Here is a 22,517-nt window from a genome sequence, read left to right as displayed (position 1 = left end):
AGATTAAGAAACCAGTTAACAAGACTTCAAGAGAGAAGCTAAAGCAGAGTTGATATAACTGGATTTGGGGCCACTTGCACCAAAATCACTTGGGATCCTTGTTAAAAATCCAGGTTTCTGGCCCGTTTATCAGTCTCTGGGAAGGGGCTTACAGGTGATTCTCAAAAAGTCTAATGTTTGAGAACCACTGGTAGAGATAACTGGGAAAATGCAGAAGGCAGACAGGGAAGGAAGAAAGCCAAATAAAGAATGGAAAAGAAGGATGCAGTACATACTACAGTACTGCTTTTTCTTTAAATCTCTATGTAACAAAAGTTAAGGGTATGACAAAAGCTTATTAACCTAATTCCAGAAAAGTTAGAACACAAAAAATACCTACCTCAAACTTCACATCATTATTTGAAAATACTTAAGAAGTACTCCCTCAGAGCAGTAGTATAAAGCAACATCCCCTATCAGATGACAGCATCAACACCAAATTACAAACGTACTAGCCTCATTCCTGGGTCCATTTTGTGTCTCCTAACGTGATTTTCTCATTTTACTTTCTCAACTACCTGTTATCCTGTTATATTTCATATGTTACCATGAACCACTTTATATCGTTTTTGTAAAAAAGGTTTATTTGGAATCAATCAATCACTGGCACCCAAATAAAAATTAAAACTTCTTGGAGAACTCCAAACTCACTTTAATATAAGATGAACAAATGAACAGAAATAACGGTTGTAACCAGACTCTGGTAATACAAGCAGCGGCAAAGCTTGATGATCAATTCCAATATATAAACAAGACAGCACAATTGTCAGGAGCTACAAACTTTAGTATTAAGAGGCAGACCTACCTACAATGGAGCTAATGAGGCCAAAATGACCTTTCAGGTGTTTCCTTGCTACTCCTCATCTACCTCAAGGCACAATGGTTTTTGCAAATGGTTATTAAACTGGTAAGTCAAATTATTCAATGTCTCAGAGACTTACTAGCCTCACTCAAGGAATTACATCTGGTTCTCAAAGGCAGGCTGTGGCAGACTTTTCATCTTAACACCTGGCATGTGGTTGAAGCCAAAAAGAAGTACTTGTTGATGAATGGCATGGTGCTACTTTAAATGTAAACCTAACTAAAATGGAATGAATTCCTCTGCAATGCTGCACTAAAGCAGCTCCTCTGTGAGTCCAGGTGGTACTTCCAGATCTCAGCAGTTCCACTTAAAACAGAATACTGAACTAGCCTTGGTAATCACTTATTAAGTCTCATGTACGAACATCTAAACTCCCATTAAAGCAAAAATATCATCAATGTCATCTGTCTCCTTAATAGTTCCTGATGTACTGTTTTTATTTCTCTGCATCACTGTGTACGAATCAGTTTCATTTTCATGGATGCCTCTAAGATTTTCATGAATCATTTTCTCCTTAGTTTGCATGACAGTCATTGAAACTCCACTACTCAAGAATTGCTTACTCTTAGGGTAGAGATGAGTTCTATGCACAGTACAGTGTGCGAGTCTCCACTTAGCACCAGTATCTGCAGCAACATTCTGAGTCCCTTGAGAGAATTGCTGAATTTTCCTTAAAAGAGTCGACTGCAGCTTTCTCTGTGGTTTCCTTTGTCTCCGTAAAAATTTATTCTGTGATCTTCTCTGTCTCAGATGATGCTTTGAAGTTTTAATACCTAAGCCACGAAGAAGGCAGTTGCAAATAGACGTTTTTATGCAGTCTAGTTTCTTCGGCAAACTTTAAAGGACAGAGAGAGGAAAAATCTGGGCTTAAGATGCAGAAAAACATTCTCAAGGACTTTTAATTTACCAACTGAGAAGAAAAATACACAACTTATCTACAAGTCCAGTGCCTGTGTACAATCCCAGAACCACATCGAAAAATATTAAGTTTCACCCCAAATCTGTTTTTCTTCAGAACACAAATGTCCTCTGATTGAAATGTAGATGAATGTGTCCCCATTTTGCTTTCAAGCTCTCAAAAGTACAGCTGCCTAGCAATCAGCTGAATGCTGAGATACCTCCCTACTTCAGTGTCATAGCTTTTCACTCGTAACTGCTAATCTGTTCATAATGTAATGAGTGGGCATGAGGAAACATAACAAATGAAAAAAACTGACAGTATATATTTATCCAAATCTGGATAATCAACTTCATGCGGTGGCAGAAAATGAACAAGGAAAAAGGAATAAAGGCTAAGAGTTTATAAAACAATGTGAAGACAGGGCTTCCGGCCCAGACACACTAACAGCCGTAAGCTACCCTTATTATGATTCATATGTCATCTGCAAGTTTGGAAATTCAGAACTCCAACAGCTGATCATTTTAGATGTTTTGCTTCCACATAGGGTACACTGCCACAAGGTTTATCCATGCCTTGCTCAATTGTTTCACTGTATGCCATAGATTTCAAAAGATGAGCTTGGACAGAAAACTTTGAGGAAGTCCACTATAATAAAGTAAATCATAATCTCTGCTTCCAAACCATTTTCTTATCTTACTATAAGCAGTGACTTTTAAGTGGGGAGAAGGTGGGTGTACTTCCAAGTTGAAAGGAAAACAGAGGGCCTGAATTGAGTTCCACATCTAACCCCTTGAACAAAATCCTCCGTTTACCCATCTATGAAATGGGAAACATACTGTGTACCCCACAATGTTATGGACATTCAATAAATTAGAAAGTTTACTATAAATATTTGAATGAAACAGCAAAACAGGGCCATATGAAGGAACACTGTATCTGGGGGAGTACTGAATAATGGTTTAACCAATAAACACCAGTTTGCTACCCTTCTCGTTAACTTTTAGTTGTTACCTCTGCCTCATCTATCTACCCTTGATATTAAACCCATTTTTTGTTTTGTTTTTTTTTGAGGTAGAGTCTCACTCTGTCACCCAAGCTGAAATGCAGTGGCACAATCTCAGCTCACTACAACCTCTGCCTCCCGGGTTCAAGCAATTCTCCTGTCTCAGCCTCCTGAGTAGCTGGGATTACAGGCATGCACCACCACACCTGGCTAATTTTTGTATTTTCAGTAGAGACGGGTTTCACCATGTTGATCAGACTGGTCTTGAACTTCTGATCTTGTGATCCACTCGCCTCAGCCTCCCAAAGTGCTGGAATTACAGGTGTGAGCCACCACGCTCAGCCTTTAAACCCAATTTTAAACAGAATGCTTCTCTACAGCTCAGACTGCGTTTTCAGCCATAAAATAGATCACTTTTAGGTTATTGCAGAGCTTTAGGGGGCCCACCTCAATGTAAAAACCCCTCAAGCACTTTATCCCTTAGGAATATTCAACCACTTTTCCCATAGCTTCTAATCAAAATGTGTTACAAAACCCTCACTGTATACTAATTTTTTTTTTCTAAAACAGGACTATCTTTTCTGTAAATAAAAAAAAAAAAAATTAACACATTTTCAATAGTTGGTTCATCCCCAAGAATGAATTTTGAAGCCCTGAATACCTGTTAGCTAATATCCATAGCTAACTATGGATAAGAAACTATGGGGTATGCACAGGATATTTCTTAAAGAAAACATTAACAGGTCAGAATAATTGCCTCTGTGAAGGTGGAGTAGGCTCTTAGAATACCTATTTGTGTCTGAAATCGTTAACATTAAGCCCTGAAGTGTCTAATGTCAAACTTCATGTAATGCTTGATGCAATACTGGTTCACAAGCAAAGATAAGCACCTTAAACAGTTCTGAATATAAAAATCACAGAAAAGAAATCAATATATAGAGTGTCCAGCCACTATAAACAGCAAATCTGACCATGACCCCAGAAGTCTGGTATGGGCCTCACAGGAGGTAGGCACCTTCTGCTTCTGCTCTCATACCATGATCCCACTGCACTGAAGCTGTCTGCAGAAAAGCTGCCTTTGCCCACAAGACCCTGAGCTCCCTGAAGACCAACTCCTGTCTTTATGCAGTGTATCCTCAGGCTCAGCACACCAGATATTCTTAATGCTTCTTGAATGAGCGAAGACCATAAATGACTGAAGTCCAATTAACCTGTTTATCTTCTTCCTCCAATGATATATATAGCTTTGCTCTTAAAACAAAAGCAGCAAATGCAATTGCAGTTTGAGTACATCCCAATTTAGCCCCGCTGTGGCTGCTGGACATCACATTTAAAGAAAAGTGACCTGAATATATGCTTTTACTCATAACAACAGAAAAAGTAAAGAAACATAAATTTTGTAATACACCTACCTAGTACCTTGAGCTTCCAGATGTTTAAGCCGGTTGCTTTTAAGAAGTTTGTTACACAGAAAAATGGCCTGAGCCTTGAGTTTTCTGCTCCTGCACCATACAACTGCCATTTGGATTTCTTCAGAAAGTTGTGTAAAAGACTCAGCCTCTCGGAATCTTTGCACAAAACGTCTGGCTTGAGGAGTTGCTATCACTTTCTGAGAAGAATGCTTGGTTGTCTTTAGTTTAAAATCAAAGCTGGTCTGAAATGTGAAAAGATGAGAAAAATATGACGTGCTACTGATTTGTAATTATATGACAACTGGGAAAGCTAGCTCACAATCAAAATTTAAAAATTAGAATGGTCAGTCCTTAAGTGCTTGAAGTGATGGATACTCCAATCGCCCTGTGATTATTATGCACTATATGCCTGTAACAAAATATCTTATGCACCCCATAAATACATATACCTGCTAGGTGGCCACAAAAATTTTAAAAAATGAATTATCAATCTTTAAGGAAATTTTTGTTCACTAAGCTTTCCTCATGTCTTTAAAACCTGAATTTTTCTCCACTGCTCCACATACAAGTTGTTTTGTTCCCCCCTGTACCAGGACAGAACGGTTCCATCTGCAGCTGAATTAGATGGAGACAGGAACGTTAATGTAAATATTCTAACACATATTATATCTCACACACACACAACAATAAAACCCCATGATTCAATGCTGGCAAAAGCCTAACTGCAGGGGGTTTGGGGGGGTGGTCACTGAAAAGCCCTTCTCCTCTACATCACTAGACTATCACAACTTGTTTTTCACTTATTTCCATGTCCTGAGCAAACATCTTCATTGTTAGAAATGTTTCTGAAAAAAGGAAAGACATGGGGCCTTGCAAAGCGCCCAGGAGAGTAGGCCCATTAATCAGCTAATGAGCACTGAACATCTGTTAAAAATGCTCAACTGAGCAACACTTCCAGTTCTACTTCAACCATCTTGACAAGGCATCTTTGCTTCTTCAACCCCTTCTTTCTATATCAAGTCACATTTGGATTTTACTAACATTTATTGTTTCTTTTTTTTTTTTTTTTTTGAGACGGAGTTTCGCTCTTATTACCCAGGCTGGAGTGCAATGGCACCATCTCGGCTCACTGCAACCTCCACCTCCTGGGTTCAAGCAATTCTCCTGCCTCAGCCTCCCAAGTAGCTGGGACTACATGTGTGCGCCACCACACCCAGCTAATTTTTGTATTTTTAGTAGAGACGGGGCTTCACCATGTTGACCAGGATGGTCTCGATCTCTTGACCTCGTGATCCACCCGCCTCAGCTTCCTAAAGTGCTGGGATTATAGGCGTGAGCCACCACACTTGGCCACGTTTATTGCTTCTTTATGAAAATATCTACCTACAACACGATGTGCTCTATCTTTCTGCTTACCTTCTTCCAAATTTCTTACACTAAAAAGAAGTAGAAAATATAAAAGTAACAATCCATGTCAATAGTTTATAGAAGTAGTTTGCTTTAAAAGCAAGCTAAGCATGTTAGTGCTATTTGTGAAAAATATAGTAGCAATTAGTCTTGAATAAGACGGATGTTGACCCACCAGCTTCAAAACCAGCTCACCTACAAAAAGGTGCACGGGCTGCAGAAGTTTCAAGGCTCACAAAGCACCATAGTTCCTTAGACACAGTTGAAAAACTATTCTGGGGACTGGTGAATGGTAACGAAGAGACTACGAAACCATACTGCCTTTATTCAAATCGCAGCTCTGCCATTTATTCACTATGTGGCCTGGCCAACTTTCTTGGCCTTTCTATGCCTCAATTTCCTCATTTGAAATATGAAAACAGTAATAAGTGTGCCCACCTTACAGAGCTTTTGTGCTATTAATAATTATATGACTTCATGCATATAAAGTACTTAGAACAATGCCTGGCACAGAAAGTATTATTCCTCACTCTGAATTCATGAATTGGACAGGACATCAATGGAAGATGGAGTCCTTAAAGTTCAAGAAAGTATGCTTAAGAATTCTTGAAGTAAACTAACCCATGAAGAATATCAGAAGTAAAGACATTTTGCAAAGACGGGGTTAAAAAAAAAAAAGTCAAGTTACTGAGTAAAACACTAATGCTGATATACTTATATGCTATTAGGTTCAGAACAAACAATTTACAGACATTAATAGATCATGTTAAAACTTGAACCTCAACAAGAGCAAAGGAATAGCTTCATGACAAATGATGAGGATGATGACCAAAATGATGACAGTAGCTAATAACATCTAACTCCAATTAAATGCTTAGCATACTCCAGACTCCTGAAGACTTTACCTACATTAAACTGGCACAACCCTAGGAGGCGCATATTACTGTTACAAAATAGAGATTCGAAGAGATCAGGAAACTTACAGGTCACACAGCTAGTACCAAAGCCAGGATTCAAACCATCTGTCTGACTGCAAAGCCTATACTCTTAACCTGCAGCACAATCCATACTTAATGATAGATCTTGCAGTTACTTTAAAATTCTAGAGAAACTCCTACTAAAACATTTTTAAAGGTACTCTAGTAACTGAATTAACTGGATGTATTAAACATCCCCTACCCCTAATTCATTCAGAAGCGAACACTGACAATAAGAAGGCATTAAGCTTAGAGCTGCGGATAAAATGAGAAAATTCAAGCTCTCCCTTGGTAAGAAGCATCCTCTACAAATTAGCAGAAATCATAAGCTAAATTTAATGAAGCCAGACAAACCTGTGTAGCTTTGTGTTTCAGCTGGTTGCAGAAAGCCCTCACATCAAATTCTGATGACTTTTCTGTGGAGGTGGAAAAATTGTAGATAAAAAAATTTAGGAACACTATTTTCAAATCTACAACAGATTATTAAGTGCATGACATTTCTTGCTAAATTACTACATAAGAAATAAAGCAAACAAAAAAACTAGGAAGCTACTACAGAAATAAAAAAAACAACTTTAAGTACTCAAGCTTAGAAGGCATAGGTATTACAATACCTCTCTAAAGATAATCAATGTGGGTCAAAATTAAGATGTGAGATGTTGAATTTCTTTCCATGCAGTGCAGGACTATACTTTTAACAGGTTTCTTTTTATTTGCTTTTTGTTTTACTAGAGTATGTGCTGTATCAAAGCAAATTACCTTTGAAAACTTTCTTCTTCTTTACTGGCTGTCCAAGATCCTCATTATTCTGTGTATTTATCTTCATTTGTTCATCATTTTTGGAAATTCCAAGTAAGGTTTCTTCAATGGCCTTTGGTGACTGCTCGCTTATTAAAAACAGCTTATTTAGCCATTTAGTTATTCCTCTAGCTGCAAAAGCTGTAGGTATTTCTTTCTTAAAGACTTCAAAAAATGGCTGTCCTAAAAATTCAGTGATATCAGAAGGAAAGGTAAAATCTTTGAAGTAAGGCATTGGTTGAATCCTAGAGACTTCTTGAAGCAATCCAAACAAAGTCTCGTAGAACAAAATCAACCTTTTAAAAACACCTTTATAGAGAACCCTAGAGAAAGAAACAGAAGCTAATTAGCCAGTAATTACAATTTGCAGAGTACATAAAAAACTTGCAAGATTAAAAGCTGAAAATAAATGGCTATCAAGGTCTTCCAGTATGTATAAAAAACACTATAGTGCACACTTGCAAACAGCCACATTAGTCCAACCCAACAGAAAAATCCCAAGTATAAAATGTTACTCAAGGCCTGGCGCAGTGGCTCACATCTGTAATCCTAGCACTATGGGAGGCCAAGGTGGGCAGATTATGAGGTCAGGAAATCAAGACCATCCTGGCCAACATGATGAAACTCAGTCTCTACTAAAATACAAAAAAAAAAAAAAAAAAAAAAATTAGCCAGGCGTGGTGGTGCACACCTGTAGTCCCAGCTACTGGGGAGGCTGAGGCCGGAGAATCATCCTGAACCCAGGAGGTGGAGGTTGCAGTGGGCCAAGATCTCGCCACTGCACTCCAGCCTGGTGACAGAGCAAGACTCCACCTCAAAAACAAAAAAAAAGTTACTCAAAAAACCATAGGACAGTCCACCAGGAAAAATATATTCAAAAACAAAGTACTACATGGAGAAATATACAAAGGACGCATATCAAAGTCTTAAGTGTGGTTTTATCTAGATGGTGAGATTTTAGGCAAACTTCAGGTTCTTTACATTTTTCTTTAATTTCTTAAAATAGGCGTTGTATTATTGTAATCAGCAAAAATTAAAGCTAGTTTCATTACAGAAAAGTTTCGAAGGTTTAGCATTTTAAAATAATATGATTTGTAATCAAACACTGTTATCTCTGATTAAGAATAAGGATAAAAAACAAAACGATAGGAAATAGTACTTGAGATATCCAGGTTAAGACATCAAAACAAGGTTTTCAATCTCTAAACACAGAAAAACTTTTTTTCCCCTCCCAGTGTTTTCTTACGTTCATATTAGAGCTAATAATCTTAATTGCTTGAAATGGCCCAAAACAGACAAATTCTAATTATCCATCAGATCAGTTTCACAATATGTTCTGAGAGACATGCAAAAGAACATCTCTTTAGTGTGCAAATATTACCAGCGTACATTAACTAAATATGCTTAGAAAAGCAGTGGTGTTTCAGGTAGCACATAAGAAGGTCAAATAATGCATTTATCATTGCCATTAAAAATTAGAAACCAAGTGACAGAAGGAATCAAGTGATATAGCCAGCCCAGGAATAGCATCATTTTAAATGGCCTGTTGTAGTATGACTACTGCCGACAATTATTTATTACTGCAATTCCCAGTCCCAGACATTAATTTTTTTTAATGCTCAATACAAGTCCACTGATGTTTCACTACAACCTACCATGACCCAGATTTCAATGTCACACCAGTCACTCCCAATTTTTTTAGTTGCCCAGTGTTGGGCTGATCTTGTAGATTGAGATACCAAGCTTACTCCTTTGACATAATCATTAGCACTCAGCTTCCCATCTACCCCCAAAAAACTCTGATCAAATCAAGAAAGAGAATGCCTGCACCTTCCGTAACCCCATAGGAAAGTAAGTTTGGATACTACTAATAAAATACTAGGCTGAAAGGAAATGAGAAAGAAATGAAGGATTTCAGAGGTATGTACATACCATAACCTGCTCACCAGCCCCACTATCACAAGGTTTAAAATAATGAACTCTTGCAAACCTAGATGTTTCACAGTCCAGCTGGAAAATCAATTTAAGGTGGGAAAACAAAACCAAAGTTAATTTGGGTTTTGTAAGTTACAATCATGAATGAAGAAATATATTGGAAAAGAATTTTCTTAAAGGTATTAAAGCCTTAAAGCATGTTCTATTTAAGAATTTTAAACTTTAAAATACAGTAATAAACACTCTGCTAGTGCTCCTATTATTAAATTTACTTCTTAAAGTTTAGTTTCTAAGATTAAGAATTTCTAGCTATCAGTGCTTTTAGATAATACAGTGTCAGGCAGTCTCTGGCAATGGCCACATCAGGCAATTCCTGAGAAAAGGAGGCCAAGAAGCAAAAGCTTAAAAATTCCTACAGGTTATAACTCCTATCAAGTGTTAGCTTTCAAACAAAACTACTGTTAAATATATCCAAACAATTTCAATTCAAAAGAAGGTATATTTTAAGAGATTCAAGGATACAGAAATGTTTTGCAGCAGCAGTCCAATAAGCGAAGCAACAACTTGCAGGCTCCCAAAACCTTCATCAACACCAACTCCACCACTGGCTGACCGGGGACGACACTGGTATTTACAGGCTGATTTTTACTTGACAGAAAAAAAAAAAATAGAAAAAGTACATTATTTTTTTTATAAAACAAAAAAAAAAAAAAAAAGGTTTATTTTACATTTACCACTTTATTATAAAGGATATGACAAAAGATTCAAATAAAGAGATGTATAGGGAAAGGTATGGCAGAAGGGGCATAGAGCTTCCATGCCTTCACTGGGCGACCCTTCACATACATGTTCAGCTCTCTGCAAGCTCCCATTACTTTTTTAAATATAAAACATTTCTATAGCAGTTTTCAAGTGAAGACTTGCTTTAAGGTCAATTTTAAGTAGTTATATGCAGTAACAGCCCACTGATGTTTTAATACAATCTACCATGACCCAGAGTTCACACTCGTCACTCCCCATACACCAATGTCAGAAGATTACCACAAACACCAGGTGCCTCATGTTAAAATTTACACAGCTGAAGTATAACGATTATATTCCAACACCAAGCACAGAGAAATCAAAGGGAGATCACAAGACATCGAGTTTCCAGCCCACCACATCACAAAGCAACTGGACCACTTACCTGGGAAAAAACAACTCAAACAGGTCTTGAATTGAACCTGCCAAATTCATGTTTTTCAAACGTTTTAAACATTGTTCAACCTGAAAGAAGAAGAGCAGCTCAAATTCATGTGTATGTAACGCAGACGTGGCCACTGATTATGACCATGAAAGAGATGAGTTCTAGATTTTCAAAGTATGGAAATATGCTAAATACCATAGACTACCTTATTTTTTCTCAGGTTAGAGAAATCCGAAGTGCAGGCAATTGCTTCTGGTTACAAATTTGGAATTTATCCAGCCAAACACATTTTTAAAATCAGGTGAGTCCTAAGAAATTAGCATATGCCACAATGAGCTTGATGTTATATAAAGGACCAAAATGAGTATAGATTATTCTCAAGATTATAATTTTGCAGAGGCCATGAGATTTTTAATAGTGAAACTACTCAAACAAGATAGCAAATTATTAACTACTAAATTTCAACAGTCTATAAAGTACCACAGAGATGAGGAAAATGATTGGCTTTAAACACTGAACAAATATATTCCTTGAGTATACGAAGCTTGTTCTCATGTTCCTCTGCATCTTCCCTCTTCCTCCCTTCTCTCTTGAGTTTTTCCCTTTTGTTTCCTTTTGAACCATAGTTCACTTACTGTATTTTCCAAGTGCTTTACCTTCTTGCTTTGTCACTACCTCCCTCAAAGGATAGTGTCCAGACTTGAAAACTGAAGATAGGAGCTGACCTAAAGAATTTAAGGACTGTTCCCTCCATTGTTCTGAAAACCGCTGTTAAAACAGAATCCATAACCTTGGTTCAATTTCTAGAAGTATATTTGCAGCTCTAGCAAGATACTCTAGTTGCCATTGCCCACCCAAATTTTTGTATCTGTCTAGATGCAGTCTCACGCTGCCCTTTGTGTGGTATTCCTGAGGACTACAGAATTCCTACAGCATTTTGTACAATGCATGGCGCTTACCTTTTTTTTCAAAAAAAATTTAAATGTTATTGAGCGCCTACTGAACACTGTTCTAAGAACTGGATCACAGTGGCAAACAAAAGGGACAAACTATATTGCCCTTGCGGAGCTTACATTAGAGCTGGGAGAAAAAGGCAGTCAATCAATGGTAGGTGGTGTTAAGTGTTATGGAGAAAAATAAAGCAAAGAAGGAGTGCTGAGGGAATTGCAATTTTAAATAGGGTCTGTTCTTTATCTTAGCATTTAGTTAATAATTTACATGTCTTCCTATTTTTACTACTAGATTTTTAGCAACTAGAGATAGGGAAGTTTCTAATACCATTTTATCTCCCAGCATGCCCTACATATACTCCACAGAACAGGAATCAAGACTGTTTTCTGTGTTTCATTTAGGGGAATGTTTACTTACATGAAAGTTCTCTGTGAACTGTGAAATGTTAAGCAGTTATAAGATAGTAGTAGAAGTGGTAATAGCAGCTGCAGCAGCAACATAAGCATAAAACATGTTTCCCACCTAAGGGATCACGTAGAATATAAAATATATACACAAATAACTTCACCACAACACAGACTGTATTAAATGCTGTTAAGTACAAAGAGGAGGTCCAAATAGCCAAGAATTTAAAAAAAAAAAAAAAAAAAAATTCAACTTCAGTAATAATCAGAAAAATACAACTTAAAATGAGATTACTATAACATAGACTATCACTGCCAGGAAGGCTTAAAATGGAACTTAATAGGAAGGCCTTTAACAGGCAGACATGGAGAGGCTGGGCATTCTAAACATACAGGACCAGGTGAGCAGACTCAGAAGGAGGAACAAACAGTGAGCATGTAGGTGCATTAAGAGTTCAGGTTAGCTGGAATAAACACATCTGAACATGAGAGAGAAGCCTGAGCTAATAAGACTGAAGAGGCCAGATCACAGATCTCGTAAGCCAAGCTAAAAAGTCTGGTCTTTACTCAGGACACAATGGAGAACCACTAAAAATCAAAGTTGTGTTTTCAGATGATTAACCTGGTTTTCATATTTAGAATATGCCAGAGCTTAGGAAAAAGTGAAGGAGGACGCACCAGTTATGACAGTAAGACAACCAGAAGTTGACAAGGTCTAAGAAAGGAAAATGGCAGCCAGAACTGAAGAGGTGACCAAATGCAGAGGAAGTTTTGCCTTATGGACTGCCTGGATGGGAGAGCTACATAAAAGAGACTAGACTAGAGAACACCTAATTTTTATGACTGGGTGATTAGTTACAACTAGAAACAGAAATACATTCATTTTTGAGGGTCAGCAAGCTTGCTTTTGGATTAAAAAGACTCCAAAAAAAAATAAAAGCCAACATAGAATAGAAAATTTAGGGAAAGACCATGATCCCATATCTTTCTTTGATAAAATCTTCATCCTTTTTACTTTAAGTACTCGGGGTAGAAAACTAACGAGAAAGCACACATCTATAAGATTAGAGACTACATCTTTTTCATTCCTGTATACACAGCACTACACAGAGTGCCTGGTACACAGAAAGTTCAAAAACACTTGCAAGGTGGCCCTGTCACACAATGGACTGCTCTCTGACCTTCTAGAAAGTACTTGCAGAATTAAGTGAATGAATGAATGAGCATATAAGGAAGCCAGCTTAAGAAGCTCTACTCTATGGTGTAACCCCTGAGCTAGAGGGCCCAATTTTGTCTTAAATTCCAGACGTTACATGAAACCAGTTTATACCACAACTTGCTATATACCCATTTGCTCTAACATACCACCAATTAGATTACGTACCCCATATAAGTAAACAGATTTGTTCTTTTTATAATTTTAGCATTTTGATTATGCTCAGGGAACTGCTTCTTAATGTCCAACACTTTGTATTGCTCAAATCCTTTATCTTTGAGCTGGGCAAAGGCACTGTTGTTAAAGATAGTATATAATGAAGACAACGCTTAGTTACCCATTAGAAACAAGACTGGGAAAGAATTAATCTAAACATACTTCTTTTCTAAAAAATTACTTTTTGAAATGCTTTCAGGGGAAAAAAATAAAAATAAAAAGAAAGTCCCATGTAACTGTGGGCTATAGACCTATATATCACAAATAATTACTGAGAGTCCCATAAATAGCAAAATAGTAAGTGGCAGTGTGATCTACATTTTCAAGTGAACAGGTTGGGTCTCAACTACAGGGCTTCCTCACCTGTTTCAGGGCCAAATGGGATTTGTGGCGGCCCATTCTGTTGTGATTGCTGTAAAGGACTGCACATAACACATCTGTTTCTGCATCTAAGGCTCGGCTCTTCAGCGATACTGTGACGAGATGGCATTCTTTAATTACACCTGCAATCCAAAGGTCTGAAGCAGAGACATTTAATAAGATTTAGTATGTATTTCTACATTAAGTATATTATATTAAAAACACACTGAAAGACACATCTTTCCTTATTTGTTTTAAAGGAATCAAAAACTAATGTAATCAGTCTCAACTGTAAGAACATAAGGATTCTAAGCGTAAGAAAAGCTGGAAAATGGTAACAGATGATATAAAATCCAGGAAATCATTAAGATAACATCTGGTAAATAAGAATCTCTATCTTCACATTGCATTTTATCATAGTTTAATAATCTTTCATATGAATACTGTGCTGTCAGTCATTTGGTGTACACTTACACCCCCACCTTGAAGGTGGGGCACAAGTCACAACATGGGTAATACTTCTCTAACTCCCCATGTTGCTTGCTATGCCCGAAAGCAAGATAGAATGGATAAAATCAGTCTTCAAAATCAAGGGTTCTGTGTATCACTGTAAGGGAGACACAAACATATTCGGAAAGAAAAAGCATCATAATAACTGGAAATCTTATTTGATGAACGACTGACTGAACAGCAGGTGCTTATCAGCAGATGCTACCTAGTCTGAAAATCTGTAGCAGTCCATAAAGTCGAAGACGTAGTTCACGTGCTATTTATGGCTCTAAGGGTAGCACTAGCATTCTAGGGGGAAGTAAAGGCTGGTTGCTAACTTTAAGAAGGTAGCAACAATTTTCTTCCTGTCCCAACAACTATCTGAAGACAGAATGGGCTGCCTCAGGGATGGGTAGTGAGTTGGTGATTTCCCATGCCTGATAGGAATTGTTAAAGAATAGAGAAAAAGGGAAGATTAATCTGTAAAGTGTGTAGGAGGACAGATGGGATAATGTGTAAAGTATGTAGGATGGATAGATGGGAAAGAGGATGTGATGATCTAAGTCAAGCGTGTCCAACCCGCCTTACTTTGCTGTTTGTTGTTCTGTTTAGTTTTGGGCTTTTTTGCAGCCTGAAGCCATGGTTTTTAGTTTGTCTCTAGCGAAAAGAGGAATGAGGAAGGGGCTTTACTGGCCCAACCAGAAACAAACTAAGAACCCATGACTATTCTCTCCCTTGGGCCCCGGGTCTAAGTAGTTAACATTCATAACAGCTACCATTTGAGTGCCCATTTACCATGCCAGGCAGTGTTCCAAATGTTTTCTTCATAATATCAACTCTTTCATCCCCCAAAACAGCCCTATGAGGAAGGTATTTTTATCTCCATTTGAAAGCGAGATTAATGAGGCACAGAAAGGTTCAATAATTCCCTCAAACTCCAGCAAAGGGTAGAGCTAGTATTCAAATCCAAAGCATCTGGCGCCAGGCTCCTACCTACTATGTGCTCTACACCCTAACAGTACCTTCCACTTAGGTGGTAAAACACTGTCGTTTACAGAGCACTCGCTCCTGAATTACATCATTAGGTATCGCCAACGCTCCAGTGAGGGGTAGGACGACTAGCTCCATTTTACAGATAAGCAGATAGTGTCCCGGTGCTTAGGTGACGTCCACCGCTCCCCGGGGGCAGGGGGCAGGAGGCAGGAAAAGGACAGAAAGGGGAAATGGACGGAAGGGTAAACAAGGCTCCCCGAAGCCCGGGCGAGCAAGGGTTCCCAGGCAGCACTGTTCCCCGGCACTAATAAGTCCACGTCTCTCCGCCCCCTCCGCTCACGGCTGAACCTTGGTTCTTCACCTCTCCAGCCAAGCCCTGCATTAGCACAGCGGGTTGCATGAAGGATTGTAAAGCCAGAGGCCCTACGAGCTCCTCCAGCAAAGTGCAGGGACCGCACGACCCCTGTGTGTTTCCCCCCGCGCCCCTTCTCAGCGTCTCCGGGGCCCGGGAAGTTCCGGACCCGCCCCCGCCCCCCACCCCAAGTGCGCCGGCCCGGCCGGGCGGCCTCCTCCGAAAACATCCCCAGTCCTCGCCCGGCGCCTCACTCACGAAGGGTGGCGCTGGGGTTCTGCACCATCACTGCGCTGAGGCTCCCCGCCTTAGGAATCCTCACGCGGTTCCACGGCTCGGAGCCCAGCAGCACGTCAGCCATCTTGCGAGGCGGCAGACTTAGAAAAGGCGGAGCTACGCGAGAGCACGCAGAACGATCGGAGGAGGGGCGATGGGTCCGGGCGGGAAGCGAGCAGGGGGTGGGACTCGGGCGGGGCCGGGAGCTGGGCTGGGGGCGGCCTTCACCGAGTAAACGCGTGGGGGCGCTGGAGGGCACTGAATGGTGGGACTGGGAAGGGCCTAGACAGTCATCTGTGCATTGGTTACCAACATATGGCCGCGTAGAATCACGGGGGTGTGTTTTGGGGGAACAAAAGCCCCATCCTGATACTAATCGATCAGACTCTCTGCGAATGGGGACAGGAAATGCATTTTGTTTAAACTTCGCACAGGGCATTCGGAAGTACAACCAAGTTTGGAACTATTAGGTACTTCTAAGCATTTTACAAATATGGAAAATGAGGCCCAGAATTGAGTTGGTGCTTTCACCCCCAATTCTACCTCAGACATTAGGGGGAAAAGGAAGAAATGAAATAAAGAGGTTTATGCAAGGTGTGGAATTTGTAACGAAGAAGGAGTGGTTTGCTTTGAGTAGTAAAGGAAGGCTCCTTTATGTCCTGAACCACAGAAAAACCTACATCACATAAGAGAAAATTGGAAGTCATCTATCTGTCATTCCCACTTTTGTCAGTCTCCAAGACAAGATCATATTCCAAGCTCTACTGATCCTTACCTCTATAATATCTTTCTAATAATTCACTTATCCTCAGCCGTATTAATGTCCCTTTATTTAAGTGCTTAAGACTCCCACAGTAACGTATCAGAAAAACATTAGAGTGAGTTTTGGAAACAGACTGCCAAGGTTCCATCCAGTTCTAGCTTTGCTGCTTACTAGCTTGTTGATCTCAGGAAAGTTACTTACCTCCTCCCCCAGACTTTAGTATCCCTTCATCCCCCCTTGAAGATGATAATAATAGTATCAATCTCACAGACTTGTAAAATGCCAAGGCACTCCTGGCACACAAACAATAAACATTTACCATAATTGATATTGTTTTTGTTTTTACTACTATTTAATGCAAACAGTCTTACTTTATTGGAACACTTTCCAGGCTCCTTCTGTGCACTTTTACACATACTACTTACTCTACCTGGGCCATCCTCCAAAACACAGTCTCCTTTCTTCAGCTCTGGGGTCATATTTTGAGTAATTCTTCCTGAACACCCCATCCTCACTCTCTCCATGACTTGACATAGAGGCTTCTTTAATGTATTACCGCAGTGCCCTGTGTTGGCCTATGTATTAGTTTTCTATTGCTGCTGTAACAAATTACCACAAACTTGGCTGGACGTGGTGGCTCAAGCCTGTAATCCCAGCCCTTTGGGAGGCCGAGGCGGGTGGATCACGAGGTCAAGAGATCGAGACCATCCTGGTCAACACGGTGAAACCCCGTCTCTACTAAAAATACAAAAAAATTAACTGGGCATGGTGGCACGTGCCTGTAATCCCAGCTACTCAGGAGGCTGAGGCAGGAGAATTGCCTGAACCCAGGAGGCGGAGGTTGCGGTGAGCCGAGATCGCGCCATTGCACTCCAGCCTGGGTAACAAGAGCGAAACTCCGTCCCAAAAACAAACAAACAAACAAACAAACAAAAAACAAATTACCACAAACTTAATGGCTTGAAATAAGTAGAAGCTATTTTACATTTCTGGAGGTCAGAAACCCAAAATCAGCTTCATTGGACTGAAGTTGGCAGGGCTGGTTCCTTCTGGAGTCTCTAAGGAATAATTCATTTCCATTCCTTTTCCAGCTTCTAGAGGCTGCCTTCATTCCTTGGCTCGTTTCACTATTCTCCACCTTCATAGTCAGCATGATACCTTTCAGTCTCCTCTTTAGCTCTCTCTCACCCTCCTGCCTGCCTCCCTCTTAAAAACACCCTTGTGATTACATTGAACTCATCAGGATAATCAGGACAGTCACTCCATCTCAGAATCTTTAACTTAATCACATCTGTTTTAGAACTCCAAATTCAGGCGCATGTACCCGACAGGCAGCTGAGGCCAAATATTGAGATACTGGTGCTTGGCTATAGGGAAATATTTATTCGATTTGGCCAAAGTGAGAAGGCAAGGGAGCAAGAGCTCTCAAATCCACAGTAACAGAAAAGAAGCAGGGAGTTTTTATGCAGCTAGAGAGTAAGGGAGAGGGAGTTTCAAGGAATCCAGGGGAAAAGTCTGTGTTTCTTCAGTTTCAGATAACACGTTGTGCAGACATATGTACATGGAAGCTGGTTGCAGTGTCCTTCAAGGAATTCCTTCCTTCTCCAAACTATTCTTATGACCCTGAAGTTATCTCCTCCTGCTTGACAAAGAAACAGTACATCGGCAGTTTATAATTACGTTATGGGAACAAGGAATACCGGGCAAAAAGTGAGTGGTTAACATGTGCAAGCAAGCAAGGGCCTGATCAAAATTTTCTTTATTTCAGTCACACACAAAAAAATGCTGGAGCGCTGAAGTCTCAAGCGCCCTGGTTATGTATCTACAAAAGTCCTTCTCAGTGCAAGGTGACATATTTACAGATTATGGAAATTAGGATGTGAACATCTTTGGGTGGGAGGTGGGGGAATTGTTATTCAGCCCACTACAGCCTTTCTCATAGAACTTACCTCATTGTATTGTATTTCTTTGTTTACTTTCATGTCTATTTCTCCAATGGCATATGAACCTACTAAAGATAGAACTACTATCTCAATGCTTAGTTCAGAGCCTGGCATGTAGTAGGGCCTCAATAAATATTTACTGGCTATATACGAGGTTGTATGATGCTTGAATGGAGTCTTTTGAAGGATGTATAGGAAATCCCCAGGCAGTTAAGGGAAGAAGATTACTACAGAGAGGTTTTAAGCAGCATGGGTTTGAAGAATCACTAGTCCTGAGCTAGTACTACTGGGACATGATTTGTACTGAGGGATAGAGCTGGGAATACTGGCGTCAGGTCACGGGAAGAATTTGGATTTTTACCTAAAGACCAGTAGTTCAGAAACCTGGCTGATTATCAAAATTACCTGGATAGCTTTTAAAAATAGAGATTTTCAGCTGGGTGCGGTAGCTCATGCCTGAAATCCCAGCACTTTCGAAGGCCAGCGTGGGCAGATCATCAGGTCAGGGATTCAAGACCAGCTTGACCAGCATGGCAAAACCCCATCTCTACTAAAAATACAAAACTTAGCCAAGCATGGTGGCAGGTGCCTGTAATCCCAGCTGCTCAAGAGGCTGAGACAGGAGAATCACTTGAACCTGGGAAGTGGAGGCTGCAGTGAGCCAAGATGGCGCCACTGCACTACAGCCTGGACTGCAAGAGTGAGACTCCATCTCAAAAAATATATAAATAAATAAATAAATAGAGATTCTCAGGTCCCATTTTAGAAATTCTTATTAGTTCTGAGTAGGGCTGTTTTCAAAAGGTCTTTGTGATGGTAGTCTAGGATGACGTGACCTCGCTACAGGTGATAAAGGAGTCACTCGCTGAGTCTTCGGCAGGGCAATCTTTGTCACCTCGCCTCAGAAGAAGAGCACTCTAGAGAACAGATTTGGGAGGGAAGAGGTTGGAACAGACCCATCTGTTCTATTACAAAAGCTAAGGCCAGAAATGATAGAGGCCCAAACCTTCATGCATTTCTACTGAATATAGACAGTATGACTTATTTAGATGTCTAGCATAGGTTGAGAGTATCCCTTATCTGAAATGCCTGGGACCAAAATTGTTTCAAATTTCCCATTTTTTTTTAGATTTTGGGATAATCACAAATACACATGAGATATCTTGGGTATGGGACCCAAGTATAAACATGAAATTTATTTATGTTTGATATGCACCTTAAACACATGGCCTGAAGAAATTTTATGTAATATTTTTAACAATTTGGTAGATGAAACAAAGTTTGTGTACATCTCAGTCACCCCCTTGGACAACCTGTGGTTGTTTGGTGTCAACATCATTCCTGACTCTGAATTTATATGCTGCTGTTAAGCAATCATTTTCTTCTGCTTATTCATACATATGTGCTTAGTAGTAAAAAAGAAAATATGATATGCCATTAATACAGTGAAAAATAATGTGTTCAGGGTAACTTGTATCATCATGTCAGTACTCAAAAAGTTTGGCGTTTTGGAGCACTTCAGATTTTGGATTTTCAGATTAAGGATGCTCAACCTGTATTTACATATTTACATGTCTAAAATGATTATATGGTTTGGGTCTGTGTGCCTACCCAAATCTCTTGTCGAATTGGAGTTCAGGGATTCAGGGTTCCCCTGAGAGGACGTTCTCCAGGTTCTTGGTCTATCACTCCCCAAGAATGGGTGAGGAGACCATGATGCAGTGTGCTCTTAAAAGTAAATGCCAGACTCAAAAGCTCAGAAAGTGATTTTATTTAGGTAGAGAAAGAAAAAGAAGCAGGAGAGAGAAAGAAACAGCTAACTCTCACACTGAGTGAGAGAATTCAGAAAGATGGAATCCAGGAGAGGAAAGCAGCTTCCACAATGAGCAGAAGGGAATAGAGAGAGATGGAGTTTAGGAGGGGAAGACAGGCTTCCGCAAGAGAGTGTAGAAGGGGACTACAGAGGGGAAATCTAGGAGAGAGAAAGATGGCTTCCACAAAGGGAGTGTTCATCAAAGGGGATCCAGACGAGGAGTCTGAAGGGGTGTAGAAGAAGGGGACTTTTAACCTGGGAGGAACCCCCACCTTTTCTAAGTCCCCTGGCCAAGGAAAGGAGTTCCTTAGAACTTCTGCTTGGGTAATTGACTCTTAGTTTCTTCCCGGGCCCCTGAAATTTAAACATAAACAGTTAAATTCCCGGATGAAGAGAGATGGGAGGTGGGCATGGCACTGGAAAGTTCTTGCCCTTAAAACTACGCCCCCTTTTGGAACCAGATAGAGAACACAGTCTGTCAGAATTATCACCCCCAATTTTGGAAAAGGGGCCTGGTGGGATGCAATTGGATAGTGGGGGCAGAAGTCCCCCTTGCTATTCTCGTAATAGTGAGTTCTCATGACAGCTGGTTGTTTGGAAGTGTATAGTTACTCTTCCTTTGTTCTCTCTTTCTTCTTCTTTGGCCAGGTAAGACGTTCCTGCTTCTCCTTCACCTTCTGCCATGTTTGTAAGTTTCCTGAGGCTTCCCCAGTCTGCAGAACTGTGAGTCAAACTTATTTATAAATTATTCAATCTCAGGTAGTTCTTTATAATAATGTGAGAATGTATTAATACAAATGACTTCCACTTAAGTTTGAAATATGACAAAATATGACATTCGGAAGAAGAATAGATTCAGGTAAGGTGGCAGGGGCGCTACGATAACTTTTGATATGCTGAGTTTGAGATTGCCCATGGCTGTCCATGAGAAAATGTGCAATTCACCAGTTGTATAAATGGGACTATAGCTCAAAAGTGATTGCAAAGGGATGAAGTAGAGACAGTGAATATAGGACAATATTTTTAGTAGCTTAGATAGGAGTGAAAATGGAGTTTATTGGTGACAGAGAGATACAGAGTCAAGAAGAGTATTTTGTTTTGTTCTGATTTTAAGGATAGTGTACCAGTCAGGATTCCACCAGCCAAACAGAAACAGTAGGATATATAAAAGGATTTACAGAAAGAAATTGACTTTTGCCATTGTAGGGGTCAGATAGGAAAGCCTGAAATTCATAAGGCTGGAAACTCTCAGGCAGTAGCTGAAGCTGAAGTCCACAGGTAGAATTCTTCTTTCTTCACACCTTCAGGGAAACCTAAGTGTTATTCTTTAGGCCTTTCAACTGATTGGATCAGGCTCACCCACCTTATCCAGAATAATTTCCTTTACATAAAGTCAACTGATTGTAGACATTAATCACATCTACAGAATACCTTCACAGCAACACCTAAGTTAATATGTGATTGAATAACTGGGTACAGCCTAGCCAAGTCGACACGTAAAACTGAGCATCACAGATGGAAAACAACTTGATGAAACATATATATATATATAGGCCAAAGGGAAGAATTCAAAGTATGAAAGAAGCTGGATGTAAAAAAAAAAGGAGAGAATTGTTGGAGAAAGACCCATTACTCATTCAACAAAGTTTCTGAGCATCAGTTGTTTGCCAGACACCATACTAGGAACCAGAGAGACAAGCAGGAATGGAATCAAGTGCTGAAGCAAAGGGATTGACTTAAACATCAAAAACTTTTGTTCTCTGAGCCAGGAAGAAAAACAAAAATAGCTATAGATATTGATCTATTTGGGATGGAGTGACAGATAGCTTCTGTGTTCTCAGTGGAGGAAGATTTGAGATCATTACCAAGAGTGGAGGAGGGCAGGGAGATGGTGATCTGGCTAAGCAATGGATGTTGAAATCTGAGCTTCCTTAAACCAGGGGACATGGAATAAACACAGGCTATATACATTAGAAGGTAAGGTTTTAGGGCCATACTGTAAAGAAAATCTCTAGCCTGCAAAGGAAGGCTGTCAAAGACACAAATGACCATTAAATGTAAAACCTTGTCCATATCATTAGTAATTCATGAAATACAAATTAAAATAATTTTTAGGTTCTACCAAATAGACAAAGAGTAAAAAGCATGGTGTTTGGTGTCGTTAGGGCTTTGCACTAGAGTTTAGCTACAAAGTTATCGTTTGTTGTAATCGTGAAAAAGG

The 22,517-nt window shown here is 39.7% G+C and overlaps 2 protein-coding genes across 12 annotated transcripts in view; one reads left to right on the top strand and one right to left on the bottom strand.

Moving 5' to 3' along the window:
• Window positions 1-22,299, top strand: part of GTPBP8 (GTP binding protein 8 (putative)) — a 35,253-nt gene extending 12,954 nt beyond the window's left edge. The window contains exons 6-7 of one of the 5 annotated variants that reach the window (XM_032299071.1): window positions 18,309-18,387; window positions 20,945-22,299. In XM_032299071.1, the coding sequence (XP_032154962.1) occupies window positions 18,309-18,387; window positions 20,945-21,040 (175 nt within the window). In that variant the 3' untranslated portion in view covers window positions 21,041-22,299. Of the gene's footprint in view, window positions 1-972; window positions 2,483-4,069; window positions 4,282-18,308; window positions 18,388-20,944 lie in introns of those variants that run through there. The other 4 variants (XM_032299077.1, XM_032299076.1, XM_032299075.1 and 1 more) reach the window with 4 other exon arrangements.
• Window positions 671-16,021, bottom strand: NEPRO (nucleolus and neural progenitor protein). Of its 7 annotated transcripts, none has more exons than XM_032299065.1 (9): window positions 15,760-16,016; window positions 13,671-13,825; window positions 10,521-10,600; window positions 9,857-9,982; window positions 9,332-9,409; window positions 7,361-7,722; window positions 6,956-7,017; window positions 4,218-4,459; window positions 671-1,767 (listed from the first exon to the last, which is right to left on the bottom strand). In XM_032299065.1, the coding sequence occupies exons 1-9, from the start codon at window positions 15,860-15,862 to the stop codon at window positions 1,668-1,670; spliced, it is 1,308 nt and encodes a 435-aa protein (XP_032154956.1). In that variant the 5' UTR covers window positions 15,863-16,016; the 3' UTR covers window positions 671-1,667. The 7 variants fall into 7 exon arrangements, with proteins under 7 accessions (XP_032154956.1, XP_032154957.1, XP_032154955.1 ...); XM_032299066.1 differs by having other exon boundaries at window positions 671-1,762; XM_032299064.1 differs by having other exon boundaries at window positions 671-1,736.
• Window positions 22,300-22,517: the final 218 nt, after the last annotated feature.

This window comes from Sapajus apella, unplaced genomic scaffold, assembly GCF_009761245.1.
Source record: "Sapajus apella isolate SASKATOON/1434 unplaced genomic scaffold, GSC_monkey_1.0 scaffold40, whole genome shotgun sequence".
Lineage (NCBI taxonomy): Eukaryota > Metazoa > Chordata > Mammalia > Primates > Cebidae > Sapajus > Sapajus apella.
Note: the sequence above shows the minus strand (reverse complement) of the source record. Positions and strands in the feature narration are given on the sequence as shown.

What these genes read in the sequence shown, in the direction of transcription:
- NEPRO (XM_032299064.1), bottom strand. Translation starts at nt 15,862, where the DNA reads ATGGCTGACGTGCTGCTGGGCTCCGAGCCGTGGAACCGCGTGAGGATT. An exon ending in TTTGAGTTGTTTTTTCCCAG is followed by an intron (nt 9,983 to 10,520) that starts GTAAGTGGTCCA and finishes TTTTCTGTCAAG; the next exon opens with TAAAAATCAGCCTGTAAATA. An exon ending in GGGCTGGTGAGCAGGTTATG is followed by an intron (nt 7,723 to 9,331) that starts GTATGTACATAC and finishes TTCTTTCTCTAG; the next exon opens with GGTTCTCTATAAAGGTGTTT.